Genomic DNA, 14,138 nt, shown 5'->3' with positions numbered 1-14,138 from the left:
AAAGTCACCATTAGCACAGCGACCTGTTACACTGGAACCCCCGTTGCTTTTGGAGCGGTCCTCGTTCTGCTGTCGGGCCAGACAATCGAACGTGACTTGGCGGGACATTTTGATGACAAGCGGTGACAGTTTTCTTCAGAATTCTTACTCTTCCGATATGCTGAGGGGGGGTAAAAAGTGCTACTTCCGTCACTAAAACTAGCGACTCAATTATCCAATATGGCTAGAATGGCACAGATTCCTTGAGATCGACGGTGGAATCGGTTACTCTGCTCGTTACTTAAGCACGATCAAACGCATTCCGTCTAAGGACGTACGTCTATTTTCTTCAGGCACTTGTCCAAAGGGAAAAGAGCATCAGACCCGTGATTTAGCATTCAGTGCAATGCGTGTGCAGAGGCTCCTGCGTTGCCTTTCTGCATCGAGGGTAGAAGGAGCGATGTGGTGCAGATGTGGAACTTCTCCTCGCAGAGGAAGGCGAGAGGGAGAGTTGAGACGCAAGTTCAGTTGGACAGAGCGAGAGCTGGAGAGCCAAAGATAAGAGAAGGGAAGGAGATAGAGGTTGCTTTGTGGTGTGTGTGTGTGTGTGTGTGTGTGAGACTTGGGGATGGGTGCTAAAAAGCAAATGGGTTGGGAGGATTTGGATGCAGGGAGCATATCCGTCCGTGATCTCTCCTGGTATCAAAACCGGAGCGATCCGTGATAAGAAAGACGAGAGTCCACCTGGAAAACGCCTGCAGCTGCAGCGGGAGTTCAGTGGGGCTGCAAATGGCCGGTCGCCCCCCCTTCTGCCTCCACCCCTCCATCTACGACCCGGAGAGTCGGCAATGGCCCGACGGTCCGTCTGTGTGTGTGTGTGTGTGCGCATCTGAGCTGCCTTCAGGATGAGCAAATGAAAAGACACTCCACACATCTCCACACCCTCCGCCCGACGGAGAGACCACCACACACACACACACACACACCCCCACCTCTCTCTCCACTTCATCTGCCTCCTCCTACTAAAAATAAAAAAAAAGGCTTCACAAAAGAAAAGAGAAATGAATTGAGGGGAGGGTTTTTCTTCTTTCTGCTGTACCCCACCCTTTTTCTAGAGAGAGGGAGGGAGAGAAGAAGAGAAAGAAAAAAAAAAAAAAACATAATTTATCTGTGTATTATCAAGAAAGGCAGACACTTTAATCAGTCAGCTATGAAGTCAGTATTTCCATTCTTATCTGTCGCAGGAGTGGAAATGGAGAGGAGATAGCGTTCTGGGAGCCCATCGGTGGGCAGGAATGATAATGGGGGGGGGGTGGGAGGCAGGCAGTGAGGGGGTGAGAGAGGGAGGAGGGAAGGGGGGGGTCTGGGCTATTGGACCGCTGTGTCAGCGCTATCTGCACCCATTATCAACGGCCTTATCGGCCCTGCCATCAGCCGCGCTGTAATGGGGCCAGTTCAACTTTCCACATTATCATACCGCCAAGACCTGGTTCGCCCGGGCTAGGGGTCCGACTCCAGACAGGGGGGGGGGGGGGGGGGGGGTAGAGAAGTGGAGGTGGAAGAGGTACAGATCGAGGGGGTAGTTTAGCAATAAAAACACAAAAGAGGAGATTATTTTTTTTTAAAAGTGGCGGAAGGTAAAAAACAGACTTTTAAGGAAGTATCCCAGCTCGGATGTTTGGCCCGATACCGGTGTGACTTTGCGCTGGAGGGGCGTCGTTTACTCCCGGACTTCCCGTCTCTCCCTGGCCGTTAACTTATATTAGAGCCACACGCCCCTAATAAATGAGGTCACAGCAGGGCTTCATTAATCAGGAAGATTCCAGTCTCCATTGAGAGGGGAAGACGAAAACGTTTATTCCTGAGTCTGATGTGGCCTTTTCATTAATGACACACGTTATTGACGCGTCAGAACCGGCCCGTTTTCCTCTGCAACATTTGCAACTTAAAGAATAAAGCTGGGTTTTACTATTTCAGCCGTCAGCATGTAGTGAGATAATGTTGCTTTTCTCTGTTTTACATCGATCTAAAGTGAATGCAGTAGTTTAGCGCACTTCATTTTGCACCCGGTGACGATTCATTTGACGGTTCAAAGACCCAATGATGATTAGACAGCGGTAAAAGTGCGTGCGGCCCTTTGAGGAGGTTAACGGCGTGAACCTTTCGTGCGCGCGTCCCGACGCCGCCGTCTTCTCACGGCGTTTCGCGTCAGCTGGTCTCAGAGGCCCGAGTCGCAGTCAAGGCAAAAGGCAATACAGGCAACGACAGTCTGCTGAACGCCGGCAGCTGCACTCAAGAGAGTGATGCGAATCATCAGAGCTCACATATAATAACGCGCACGTGTGCTCACAGCAATGCTTTTACAGTAACCGCTTCATTTCAAACGTGACATCGTTTCACCTGTGGTACATTCCACACACACACACACACACACACACACGATTGGCAGCTCACTTATCAGTTGGGAGCCGGAGCGGTTTACACAAGCACAAAGCAATCCAAAGGCCGCATCATCGCTGCTTGGCTGGCTCACGTGACTCATAGTGCACACACTGAGACAAGAGAGAGAGAGAGAGACACACTGGCGGGGGAGACACAGAGAGAGACACGCGGGGACGGAGACGGACACGCAGCAGGCGCCGTGTCACTCTTTTGGCTCACCGGCAGGAGCAGCATCCCAAAAGGACGTGGCGAGCAGCCGCTGATGACTTGTATCATCCTCTGTTGGCAGCCAGAGGGAACTGCAACGCAAGCGGCCGGGCGCGCAGACAGACAGACAGACAGACAGACAGACAGACAGGAGCCGGCGGTCTGGACCTCCTCCGTTGAGGAGGCCCCCCCCCAGGAGGCTCCTCCAGCATCTCCTCTTTCCACTTGCATTGTCTCGGCCAGCGAGTTTGCCCCTTATCGCCTCTTATTCTTCCTCCTCCGAACCCTGCTCTGCCTCTCTGCCCCCTCCTCCTCCTCCTCCTCCTCCTCCTCATCATCGTCTTCATCCTCTCGCCCCCCCCCTTTTCCATCAGCCTCCTCTTTTTCGCTTTTATTCTTCCGTCTCCATAACCAGCCTTGTTGCTTAGTGGTCTTTAAATCCTAACAATGACACGGCCTCCTTAAGAAATGAGACTTTCTTAGCCGTGAAAATGTAGTAAATCAAAAGATAAGAGTAATAATAAAGCGTAATAGTGGAGACCCTGCATGGGAGGGAAGATTCAGCTGCCTCAGCGGGACCAGGACAGGCCAGAAGTTGACAGACAGGGTGAATTTCGTGTCTCACCAGAGCGACGCAGGCGAATTGATCTGAGGCGGAAATGAGCGCAGAGATTTGAAAAGAAAACGGAATGGAGGAGGAAGAAGCAGAACATGACAACGCGAGCTTGTATTCCCACGTCCATTCTCATCATTAGCACGACAATGACTGCACTCTATCTATATATAATATAAAAGAGGAAACGTATTTGAAAAGTTAGTGCTGCGATAAGATGTGCGTGGCTCCGTGTTCTGTGTGCGACGGGACTCTCAGAGGGGGAGACGTCCCTGATAACATCCTGCATTGCTTTTTTTTGTCTCCTTCTCTTGACTCGTCACAGGTGTCCTGTTGCGTTTAAATGTCCAGTAGCTGAGGACAGACCCTCCCCCCCCCCCCCCCCCCCCCCCCCCACCCCAAAAAAAAATCTGCCACCTCCTATTCTGCCCGTAAGATGATGACGCAATGATGATTTCTCTACCACTCAATGGCTGCAGAAAGAGCAGGTGCACACAGGGTCAAGAGGTCAGACAGAGGAAGCGCATTGTGATCCACGGAGCCATTGTTCCAGCTCCTCCATGCTGTGACCTTTGACCTCTCAACCGTTTGACTGATTCCACATTGGGGATTTTTTGGGGGAAAATTCAGCTCGCCAGCTTTAAGCTACAGATGCATTTATTGTTGGCTGGTCAGTACAAGAGCAGTTAGTGTGTGTGTGTGTGTGTGTGTGTGTTTGTGTGTTCATGGCAGTAAAAGCAGGTCAGGCGGTGTTGTTTGCCCAGGTTGCCTTAACACCCTGGAACAGAGCGCTCAGCACAGTAGGAGCAAATGGTCTGTCTTATCGCTGCCTGGAGGGGTAGGGGGGGGGGGGGGGGGGGCTTGTCATAACACCGGCAGTGTGTGTGTCATACAGACACGCACAAACACACACACACACACACACACCTTCAAGTGGCCAGAGTCATTCTGACCGGAGATCAGAGCCACGTGGCCCAAAGCTACTCCTCACACTGAAAACTAGTCCTGCATCGACCGACTACACGACACACACACGACACACACACACACACACACACACACACACACTGGTTAAAGAGCTCTGGAACCTTCCACTCATTCCTGACAGTTTCTGAGTCTCTATCAACTACGATGCACCCATTTGAATGTACGCGGCAGATTTTTTTTAGAAAGCATAAACTGCTGATTTTGAGATTTTTTTTTCTTGTAATTAAGAGCACACGACATTTATTTTGTTAACACCTTAATTAGAAAATCTAAAAGTTATCCTTTTACCATGTTAATGTTATTAGGTGCTATATGAATAAAAGGACACAATTCAATTAATTCAGGGCATATTGAAAAAAAAAATTTTTTAACATTTAACTGGTAATTCACCCTCTAATATCTATCTATCTATTGTTTCAGGTTTTTCTCATGTCACAAAATTTGCTTTGTTAATGAAAAAGGCTTGAATGTATCAGCATCCAAGGTGTGTAATTGTTGTCATGTGAGGGGGGGGGGGGGGGGGGGGGAGACGGTCCCGAGAGCCCAACTCACAAGTCTGTAGGACTGGATTTGGCTCAATGCAGGTCTCGTTTTACGAAGCAAAGGGGTTATTACATTAAGGGGGGGGGGGGGGGGTATTACTGCTGGAGCAAACCGCTTGGACGTTGATCACGCTACTGTTGGCCGGGGGGGGGTTGTGTGGGGGGGGGGGGGGGGGATGTTTTCTCTCCTCCGGCGATGAGCTGGCCATAACTCACCAGGAGGCTGCCTCCTGGGTAAACAGCAGGAAGGGGTAATAACTCATCCACAGCGAGCACAAACCGCGTTTCCTCTATAACCCGGGCCGACTTCCCCTTTGCTGTATCTGACCATTAACACACACACACACACACACACACTCCATCGACTTTACTCACATGGCCACAATGCATACATCTAGGCCTGCGGAGAGACAATGGACGTTAAATTGTCATATAATAATAATAATGTAAAAAAAAAGGTCCGTTGTGTCACTTTTCACCTCCTTCAACTCTTACTCAGAAGTAAAGACATTCTAGCGGACTTGTTCAAACTCACTGGGATGTACTTTAAAATCCCTCCCGCCCCGCCGGATACTACTTGTGCACGCACGCGTGGGCGGGACTGCGGTCGTATGCGACTTTCCCAGCAAACCGTGTGTGCGCGCGCGATAAACGCCGGTGGCCCAATCGGTCGCCATCTAGCCGTATTAATATCTAAATCGGCAGAATCAGCCGCGTGCGAGTCATCCTGCTGATGCGGTCGCGCTCCTCTTCCCCCGCTTACTGTTCACTTTTTACGACTCTTGACGCTCTTCAGCGGAAAAGGCCGCTTTAAAAAAAAAAAAAAAAAAAGAATCCTCCCTGGAGATAATCATCGACGAACGCCAAAATTTCCCAACATGCGCCTTTATCGTACAAGAGATCCGGAATGAGTAATACGTGGTGTTAATTTTAATTAGATTAAATCAATGACGATGCTTGTTAAAGGAGGCGAGAGAGCGGGACGAGGGGAGGGGAGGAAAGGGGAGGAACGCGGTGGGAGGTTGAACGAGTGAGAAAAGATTGAGGAGGGGGGGGGGGGGGGAATGCATTCACACCTATCACCTAATTATAAAACAACATTAATCCCATTAGGGCTGGAACTGATTGCCAGGGTCCGGACCCCAGCTGCCGCCGCCGCCGCCGCCGCCGCCGCCTGTTGTTATTGCGGCGGAGCCTCGGCACCCGCCTGCTCCGTCCTGATAACAACTCTAATCACGCCTGCCCATCTCTATCTGCACCGGAGATCAGGCCCCGCGGCTTATCAAAAGTTCACATCTCGCTAAAAGCAGAACAAAGAACAAAACACACACACACACACACACAAAAGGGAAAGCCACCAGGGCGCTGCAGGAGTCTCGCATGTGTGTGTGTGTGTGTGTGTGTGTGTTGTGTGTGTGCTTGGAATGTCGACATGCTTGAGTGTTTTATGTCACTTTGGCTCACAAAGAATGAATTAATCCCTCGATTGTGCGTCTGTGTAACAATCGCGCAACACGAGCCGCGTCGGACGCCTCTTTTCAGCCGCCTGAAGTCATCTCGGAAAGCGTCTCTTCCTTCAGCCGAGGAGGAGGAGGAGGAGGAGGAGGAGGAGGAGTTCCACCCGTCTTTCCGGAGTGGAGGGAAAGGTGGAGGTCAGAGTGGCGGGTTTCCTCGTCCGGGCTCTGCAGGCGTTTTGCACGCCGACCTCTGACCTCCGGCCCTGATGTCATAGGAGCCCCGGTTCCGTCGCTCGCCCAATCCGTAGTGTTGATCTGCAGCCTGTTATCCATCTACCATCAGTGGGCCTCCAGATCAGCCCCAAACATCTTTAACAGACGGGGGGCAGATCCGGCTGGGCTGCCATTAAAAACACACGACTCGTTCATCAAGCAGCTATGTTTTCCACACAATCTACTTTTTCTCTCCTCCCTCATATCACTGTCCTCCTGTTCATCTCTTCTTTTAATTATCCGGAGATCCTCCCCCAGCCAATCACAAACAAAACAACAGCGCAACAATGCTGGGAAAATGGCGTGCACCAGCCAGATGTAATTACAACGTGGCCTCCATCTCGCCCCCCCCCCCCCTAAACCTCCCCCTTTCTTTCTCCTGCGTTTTTCCCGCCGTATCAGCTGCAGCGATCGCCGCCAAGTTTTATCACGTCTCCCATCTCAACCGCCAGAACATAAGCCCAGGGATCCAGCCTCGGCCCGTCTGCTATCGCCCCATCGAGGAGGGGAGCCTTATCAGGCTGAAAAGATCGCTAACCGTTGGGGGAGGATGACGCACAAAGGGACACAGACAAATATCCATCTGCTGCGCCGACACACACTTTTTCGACCCACAGAAGGCCCCGGACCTAATCCACGGTTGCTAGGGGGAGATCCACGGTGTGTGTGTGTGTGTGTGTGTGTGTGTGTCAGTAGTTTTACCAAAGTTGTTTCCGGTCAGAGAAGTGGGGTGAAATGTTTTGGTCAGGAGAATCACAAACTGAAACCGCGGTAACTTTCGGACCAAAGAACCGGTCAACAGCGTTGGCATTTTAACCCCGCGTTGGGTGTCATCCTTCGGCGCGTGATGGTTGCCGATACACAGCGGTGCAGACGGGCGTTTGGTAAACACTCGGCCCTTATCACCCGTTTGCCTTGGTGATGAAGTGGAGGTTACGGAAGTAGCCTTCAGTTTATCATAGGGATGTTACTTTTTCGCCCACCAAAAAAAAATAAAGTTGAAGTGAATGAGAACAAATAACTTTGTTTGTATATTTTCAATAGATTCGAAGCCAATTAATTGCTAAGCTAACACCGTTGTTTCGCTCGCCGAGCATCAGCAACAAGTGAGTTCACATGTAAAGGAAATGAATAACACGCTACCTGGGTTTCTCGAAGACGTTTACTCGTTTCTCTTTAAAAAGCATAATCCGCAGCTGGACTCAGACACCTATCGGACCGGGTGTCAGACACACAGCCAGAGGGCCCCACCAAAGGTTCTGGCCCCATAGGACCGTATGTGAGAAGCCTGAGGTCCGTTTGATGGATGCACTGCCATAGATCCCACATGCTGCGTGGCACACCACTGTTAAACGTAGGCTGCTAGGAGTCTCTTTTTAAAGAGCGCACGCAGCAGGGGGGGAGGGCGTAGTGGACCAGGAGCACCGGTCCCTCTCGTGCATTTGTCTAGCCTGGGTTCGTGAGGGGTCGGGGTCTGGGATGCATCTCCAGGCTGGCTTTACTGTACGCGCCTGCTGGGAGTTGCACCGATGACAGGCCTCCGGAAACAAGAGTGACAGACTGCAGACTACCTGCAGAAGACCTCATCAACCAGAGACCCTTAACGCCAACCCAGCGGATACAGCTCGATAGCGGGCGTCAAAGAAGCGCTTACGAGCCTCAACATGAGGAAGAAAGTGAGCACCTAAAAATAACTTATCTACGCCAAACAAAACTCATCCGTAGCTGCAAGGGGCAAAAAAAACAACAACATGACGAGTTATGGACAGCGGCCATTGCTGCAGATCGAATGGGTGTGGGTGACAACCTTGAAGAACGACATCAGGTTACTGGCTAACTGAAGTAGCTGCTGATAGACAGCACTGCAGGTTAAGATTCCTCAATCTACTTGATTGATTTCGCGCTTTAGGAATCGTAACAGTGGCGCTCGTTTGCTCGTAACAGGACCAGGATCTTGCAGAACAAAATGTGTCAGAATGACGAGATTCGTTTGGCCACAGAGAAGGAAATCCCGTTGGCGCGGTGGGGACCCCAACTTTTCAGGTGGGCCTTTGAATGTGCATCATCCACGCAGCTTCTGCCGGGAACCGAGATCAAGTGTCTCTCCGAGCAACGGCTCCTCCGGACGCGCTGCCTGCGATCGAGGAATAACAACACAGAAAGCGAGACGTCGGGATGTTCGGAGGAACAAGCCTTCTCGCCCACGCGACCTCTTGGGCCTTACGAAAGAGGTTTGCGTTTGATCGCCAAGCAGAAAATCCACCAACCGCAGAACAGAACTACGGCACTCGATCGGGTTCGCTTGGTCCAGAAATGTCCACTTGTTGATGTCATTTGTAACGCTATTCGTGGACGGTGATACTTTGCGGCCTTTCAAGCGTTACCGGCTTTCTGCGAACACAATCGCGGACGACAACATATTATTTTATTATTTGCTCAAAGCGATAAACTGACCAAACAAGCGTCATGTTTCCATTTCAACTGCAGCTTGCAGAATAGATACATAGATTTTTTTTAATCTGCAGACCGCTACAATTAAAAATCGAACTTTGGCCGTTTCTCAGGCCCGAGCGCAACACGCCAGAGGAGAGTCTAATCACAACGTCATCAATATGCTTCTATATCAACTTTGAATGATCAGCGATAAACCTTCACACGTTTTTATGAACAGGAAGAGCTCGTCAAGCACGGAGAGCATGCGAGAAAAAGAAGAAGAAGAAAAAAAAGGCCTTTCAGGCGGCCCCAAGATGCATTATTGAGTTAAAGGGATAGCTGGGGGGAAAAAAAAAGAAGAGGAGATCCAATTGTAAGCAGCTATCAGCAGGGGAGATCAGCCAGGCGGGCCAATCTGACGCCCCATCTCCGGGGGGAGTAGAAGTGAAAAAGCCAGGGGGGGGGAAATGCAACGGCGGCCTCGGAGACAAAACAAATAAAAAATAAAAAAAAAAGAGATCCAATTTTAATCTTTATCCGGGCTCACATCGGATCGCCGCCCTATCTCTGCCCACATCACCCCTCCTTTTGCAGAGAACACTGACGTTTCCACGGCAGAATTCAACAGGAAGCCGCAGCTGCGGCTCAAGCTGCTGGCGGACAAAGCATTCTCCACCCGGCTAATAGACGACAACTTTTTTTTTTATTATTATTATTATTATTATTTCAACAGATAGCGACTTCCAGACGCCGTTTGCGCACCGCGGAGTCTGCGTCACTGGGACCCAAGTGCTGGATCCGGACGGCGACTGATCTTGCGCGTTAAGGTCCAATCAGCTGATGTCATCGAAAGCAAACGGCCTTCTTTGCGGGTCCAAGTCGTGTACTGTGCACACGAACGGTGCCATCGCCCTGCAGCGGACGCGGCTGAGTTTCCGTATTAACGTCACTCGTTAACTTTGAAGTGGACGCAACGCACGCGGCGCACGAAACACGCGCCTCCTTCGCGGGGAGCGCGTGGCTCTGCGCGCACTGCAACTAGCAGCAACAACAACAACAACAACAACATTAGGCGAGGAGCCGGTTTCATCCTTACGCTTTATCTGCCGGGGCTTGCTCTGCTTCCTCCGGGACATGGCGGCTCTTCTCTCCGGAGGAGAAGGGGTCTGCTTCTTCGGGCTCGTGCTCTCGTTCCGCCCCGCAACGCCGCGCGGTTCACTGCCGCGACGCGGCGCTCCGACCAGCGAGCGGAGAGATCCGCATGACCCGCCTGCGCTCTGGTGTCTTCTGCCACGGCAGCTAAGCGCGGGGTCCGCTCGTCGCTCGTCACTGTCCTCCTGGTTCCGGTTCGTCGCACGAATACCTTCACCCTCACCCCTTTCTCGCCCGTTTCCCCCCCTGTAAACGTTATTCCTTTCGCCCGGTAAACCGCCCCCGCCGCCGCGTCGCGTCTGTTGGCGGACACGGCGAGCTTATCTTCGGAGGGATATCCTGGCGGGTGAACGCTAGCGGCTGCCCGGCGTCGAGCGCTGCGGCTGCGGGCTGTTTCTGCCAAGTTCGGTCCCGCTGTACCGTCACTAAAACCGGGGAGCCACTTTCCACAGAGCAGCAGCGCTCCAGTCACCGCCGCTTACTAGCGAGCAAGGGGCGCGCGCGCGCCTCTGGGCACGCCCCTTGCGTGTGACGTCAGGGTCGCACTCATCTCCGATTGGATCAACTGTTATGACACGTGGAGCAGGACATTTTTCGATAGAACACAATGAAATAAAATGCTTATTATACCCATAGTTTTACCGCAGGATAATTGAACTATACCTGAAATAAACCATGCCATTGATACATTGATTCATTAGTACATAGTAGTATGTATCTTGTGGCACTGTGGAACTTTAAATCTTTAAATTATAATTCATAAACGCATATCCCTATTGTTTAGGGTGTAAAGTGAAAAATAAGGGATTTGTTCAATGTCAGGTAACTGTTTTTTTTCTTTCTTAAGAAAACCTTGGAACGCACACATTTCAGGCCACTGTGTCACCCCAAATAACTTGGTGTCATTATTATTAAAATGTCCCATTTAATCAAGTAAAAAGCACATGATATTGTTCTGCATGCTTTCGTTGTACTGTTCCTGTTGAGATGTGATACAGACATGAGATTATCCAGGATTTCCTTTAAGGCTGACGACAAACTGTTCTAGTTTCCTGCTTGAATGACTCAGATTGAAGTTATTGCTTTAGGTACTGCTCAAAGTGTAACAGTACCCTTGAGCTATGCTGTATATTAAGGCTTTGATGGGAACACACACTATGAACACTGCTTTATAAACGGCAGGGGAAATAAAGTGTGTCGTGTTCTCGTCGTTGATTCGTCACATACTTTAGTAAGACAATATCTCATATGTATTTTGCAAAGGATCGAACCACCACATCAGTGAACTATAACTAAAGAAACCTGGCTGAAAACATGACATTTCATTTTTTTTCAAGGAGTCAAGGGTCACACATATTGCTCTGTCAAATAAGCTCTTACATTGTTAATGGACTGCACATGTGTAGTGCCTTTCTAGTCTCGCGGCCCCTCAAATGATTTAACAGGCTTCACAGTGCCATCTGGCCATCGGTAACTAGCAATCGCATCCTTCACGCACCTTCGTCACAGCTTAAGAAGCATTGTTAGGGGTTACGTGTCTTGCCCAAGGACACACGGACATGTGGGTCAGCTGGACCTGGAATCCATCCGCCAATCCACTAATTGGAGGACAACCGTGCTCTCTGCTCACCCAAAAACAAAACACCCAGAGGAGATGGATGCTGGCTCCTCACCAGCTAACATCACTTGTGCCATCTAGTGGCCATCTTTCAAATCACAAAAGTGCCTCACAGAGGGCTTATTGGTCAGACAAATCCCATGCTCGGTGCACCTAAACAGGGCAGTGCCACACCGGCAGGGTTGAGATGATTTAAAATTGGGAGGAGATTCATCTTTTGAGGATAATTAACCAAGTTTAGTTAATGGCAATGGTGACTTGCAGTCTTCACACCCATGCATGTTCAGAGGAAAAGCAAACCTGAGGTGTCTTAGTAAAAAGTTCTCCTCTAGAGCAGTGTCAGTGCTCCTCGTCATATACAGTGCATTGCATAGGAATCCAACCCCCTCAGACTTCACTGCATTTTGTGATGGTATAACCAGGTTCAAATGGATTTCATTGGGATTTTATGTAATGGACCAACACAAAATAGTCCATCATCTGGAAGTTGGGGGAAAGTTTATGTGGATTTCAAAATGATGTGCAAAAAAATGTGTTGAGTTCAACACTGATTAGTAAATGCAAATTTAATTTCAGTATAAATACACATGTTCTGTGAAGGCCTCAGTTTGTAAGAAAGCATTACTGATTAAGGAGCGTCATGAAGACCAAGGAGCACAACAAACAGCTCAGGGATAAAGTTGTAGCGAAGTACGGAGCAGGTTTAGGTTATAAAAAAATAGCCCAAGCTTTGAACATTTCACAAAGTACCATAAAATCCATCATCAAGTAATGGAAAGAACATAGCACAACCACAAACCTACCAAGAAAAGGTCGTCCACCTAAACTGACCATCCGGACAAGGAGAAGATGAATCAGAGAAACAACCAAGAGGCCCATGGGAAATCTGGACGGGATGCAAAGATCCACCGCTGGGGATCTAAGAAATCCTGTTTGGAGTTTGGCATCAGCCGTGTGGGAGACCCAGCAAACACGTGGAAGAAGCTGTGTGCTTCTCTTCAGCATCTCCAGGGAAACTGTGAGGGGAAGATTGGATGGAGCCAAATACGGAGCAATCCTTGAAGAACACACGATGCAGTCTGCAGAAGACTTGAGACCGTTTGGACCGAACCATCACTTTCAGACCTGTATGAAAGCATCTGTATGCATTAAGTGCTCATTTATACATATTTTCTTTCATTTGGTTACACACCACGAATCAGTCCGGCTATATTTCATATTTTAAGCGAGTGTCACTGTGTGTGTCCTGTCGTCAGTGTGTATATATGGGTATGAATGATGACGTGAAGGGTTGAGGAGCTTTGAGTGGTCTGAAGACCAGACAAGAGAAATGCAGGTTTTTCCCAACACAAGTACAGTCCAAATATCATTTTACTGTTCTGTTGCATGCAGTTTGCAATCATTTGGGACATTCTACCACACTCAACAGTACTGTTATTGCAATGCACATTCCAGTCCCTTGACTTCAATTATTGTGATTGTATGAAGTTGAATGGACCTTTATGGATTTGATAGGTTCATTAAAGTAAAAAAAAAAAAGAGGCCAGCATGAACATTTTTACAACATCACAAACAACGCACACAGAAAAATACACCTGTAACACATTACATGGGTTAAACAAAAGACGAAGGGTATTATAATAATAATATTAGTAATAGTGTCAGGGTCATAGCTTCGTCACAGCAGCAGCGTCATGGAATCTTTGTTTCATAGATCAGTAATAGTATCTGAATGCTCGTAAGTAAATCTACCTCATAGCCGAACAAGGTTGAATTCAAGATTCAATATATTTATTTTCATGTTTCCAGTTAACGCGTCACTCTGTACAATGAAATCCTTACAGTGTTGCCAAACCTGATCACTGCCGTTGAAGATTGACAGGGTCTGCTCACTGTTTCATCGAGCCGGTGTGTAAGAGGTAAGAGGACCCCCCCGGCCACTGTTCTCCAGCTACCTCCTCCGTCTCCTCAGATGTCATCTCAGATGACTTCCAGGAACCTCGGTGTGACACCCGACAGTCCACTTTCCCTCACTGCCAACAATCACAGAAACAACACGATCCTGTGTATACAGATGCTGCACAACATCAGGAGAATACGTCCCCTTTCTCACCCAGAAGGCACCTCAGGCTGCGGTCATCTCGCACCGTGGCTACTGTAACTCCCTCTCAGCACGTCTACCCGATAGTGCCATTCAACCTCTGCGGCTCATCCAGAAGGCAGCAGCTCGACGGAATTCACCCACACGACTCCGCTCCCTTCACTCGTTGGCCGTAGTTGCCCACATTCGTTTCAGAACATTGGGCCTTATTCAGAATCAGCTTTTATTTATTCAGCAATTGGCCAATATCTTCACCAATGAGTCATTTGTTACATTTGTTCTTATGAAAGTTCCCAAGAAAAGTCTACCTGTGATCCATGACGTGTCCCTAAAC

The 14,138-nt window shown here is 49.3% G+C and overlaps 1 protein-coding gene across 1 annotated transcript in view; it reads right to left on the bottom strand.

The window, feature by feature from the left end:
- The window catches only part of LOC144390803 (zinc finger protein ZFPM1-like), a 71,933-nt gene extending 61,167 nt beyond the window's left edge, over positions 1-10,766 (bottom strand). Inside the window, exon 1 of the mRNA XM_078097258.1 lies at positions 10,030-10,766. Coding sequence (XP_077953384.1) covers positions 10,030-10,069 — 40 coding nt within the window. The 5' untranslated portion in view covers positions 10,070-10,766. The remainder of the gene's footprint in view (positions 1-10,029) is intronic.
- Between the last annotated feature and the right edge of the window lie 3,372 nt (positions 10,767-14,138).

Source organism: Gasterosteus aculeatus, chromosome Y (genome assembly GCF_964276395.1).
Source record: "Gasterosteus aculeatus chromosome Y, fGasAcu3.hap1.1, whole genome shotgun sequence".
NCBI lineage: Eukaryota > Metazoa > Chordata > Actinopteri > Perciformes > Gasterosteidae > Gasterosteus > Gasterosteus aculeatus.
Note: the sequence above shows the minus strand (reverse complement) of the source record. Positions and strands in the feature narration are given on the sequence as shown.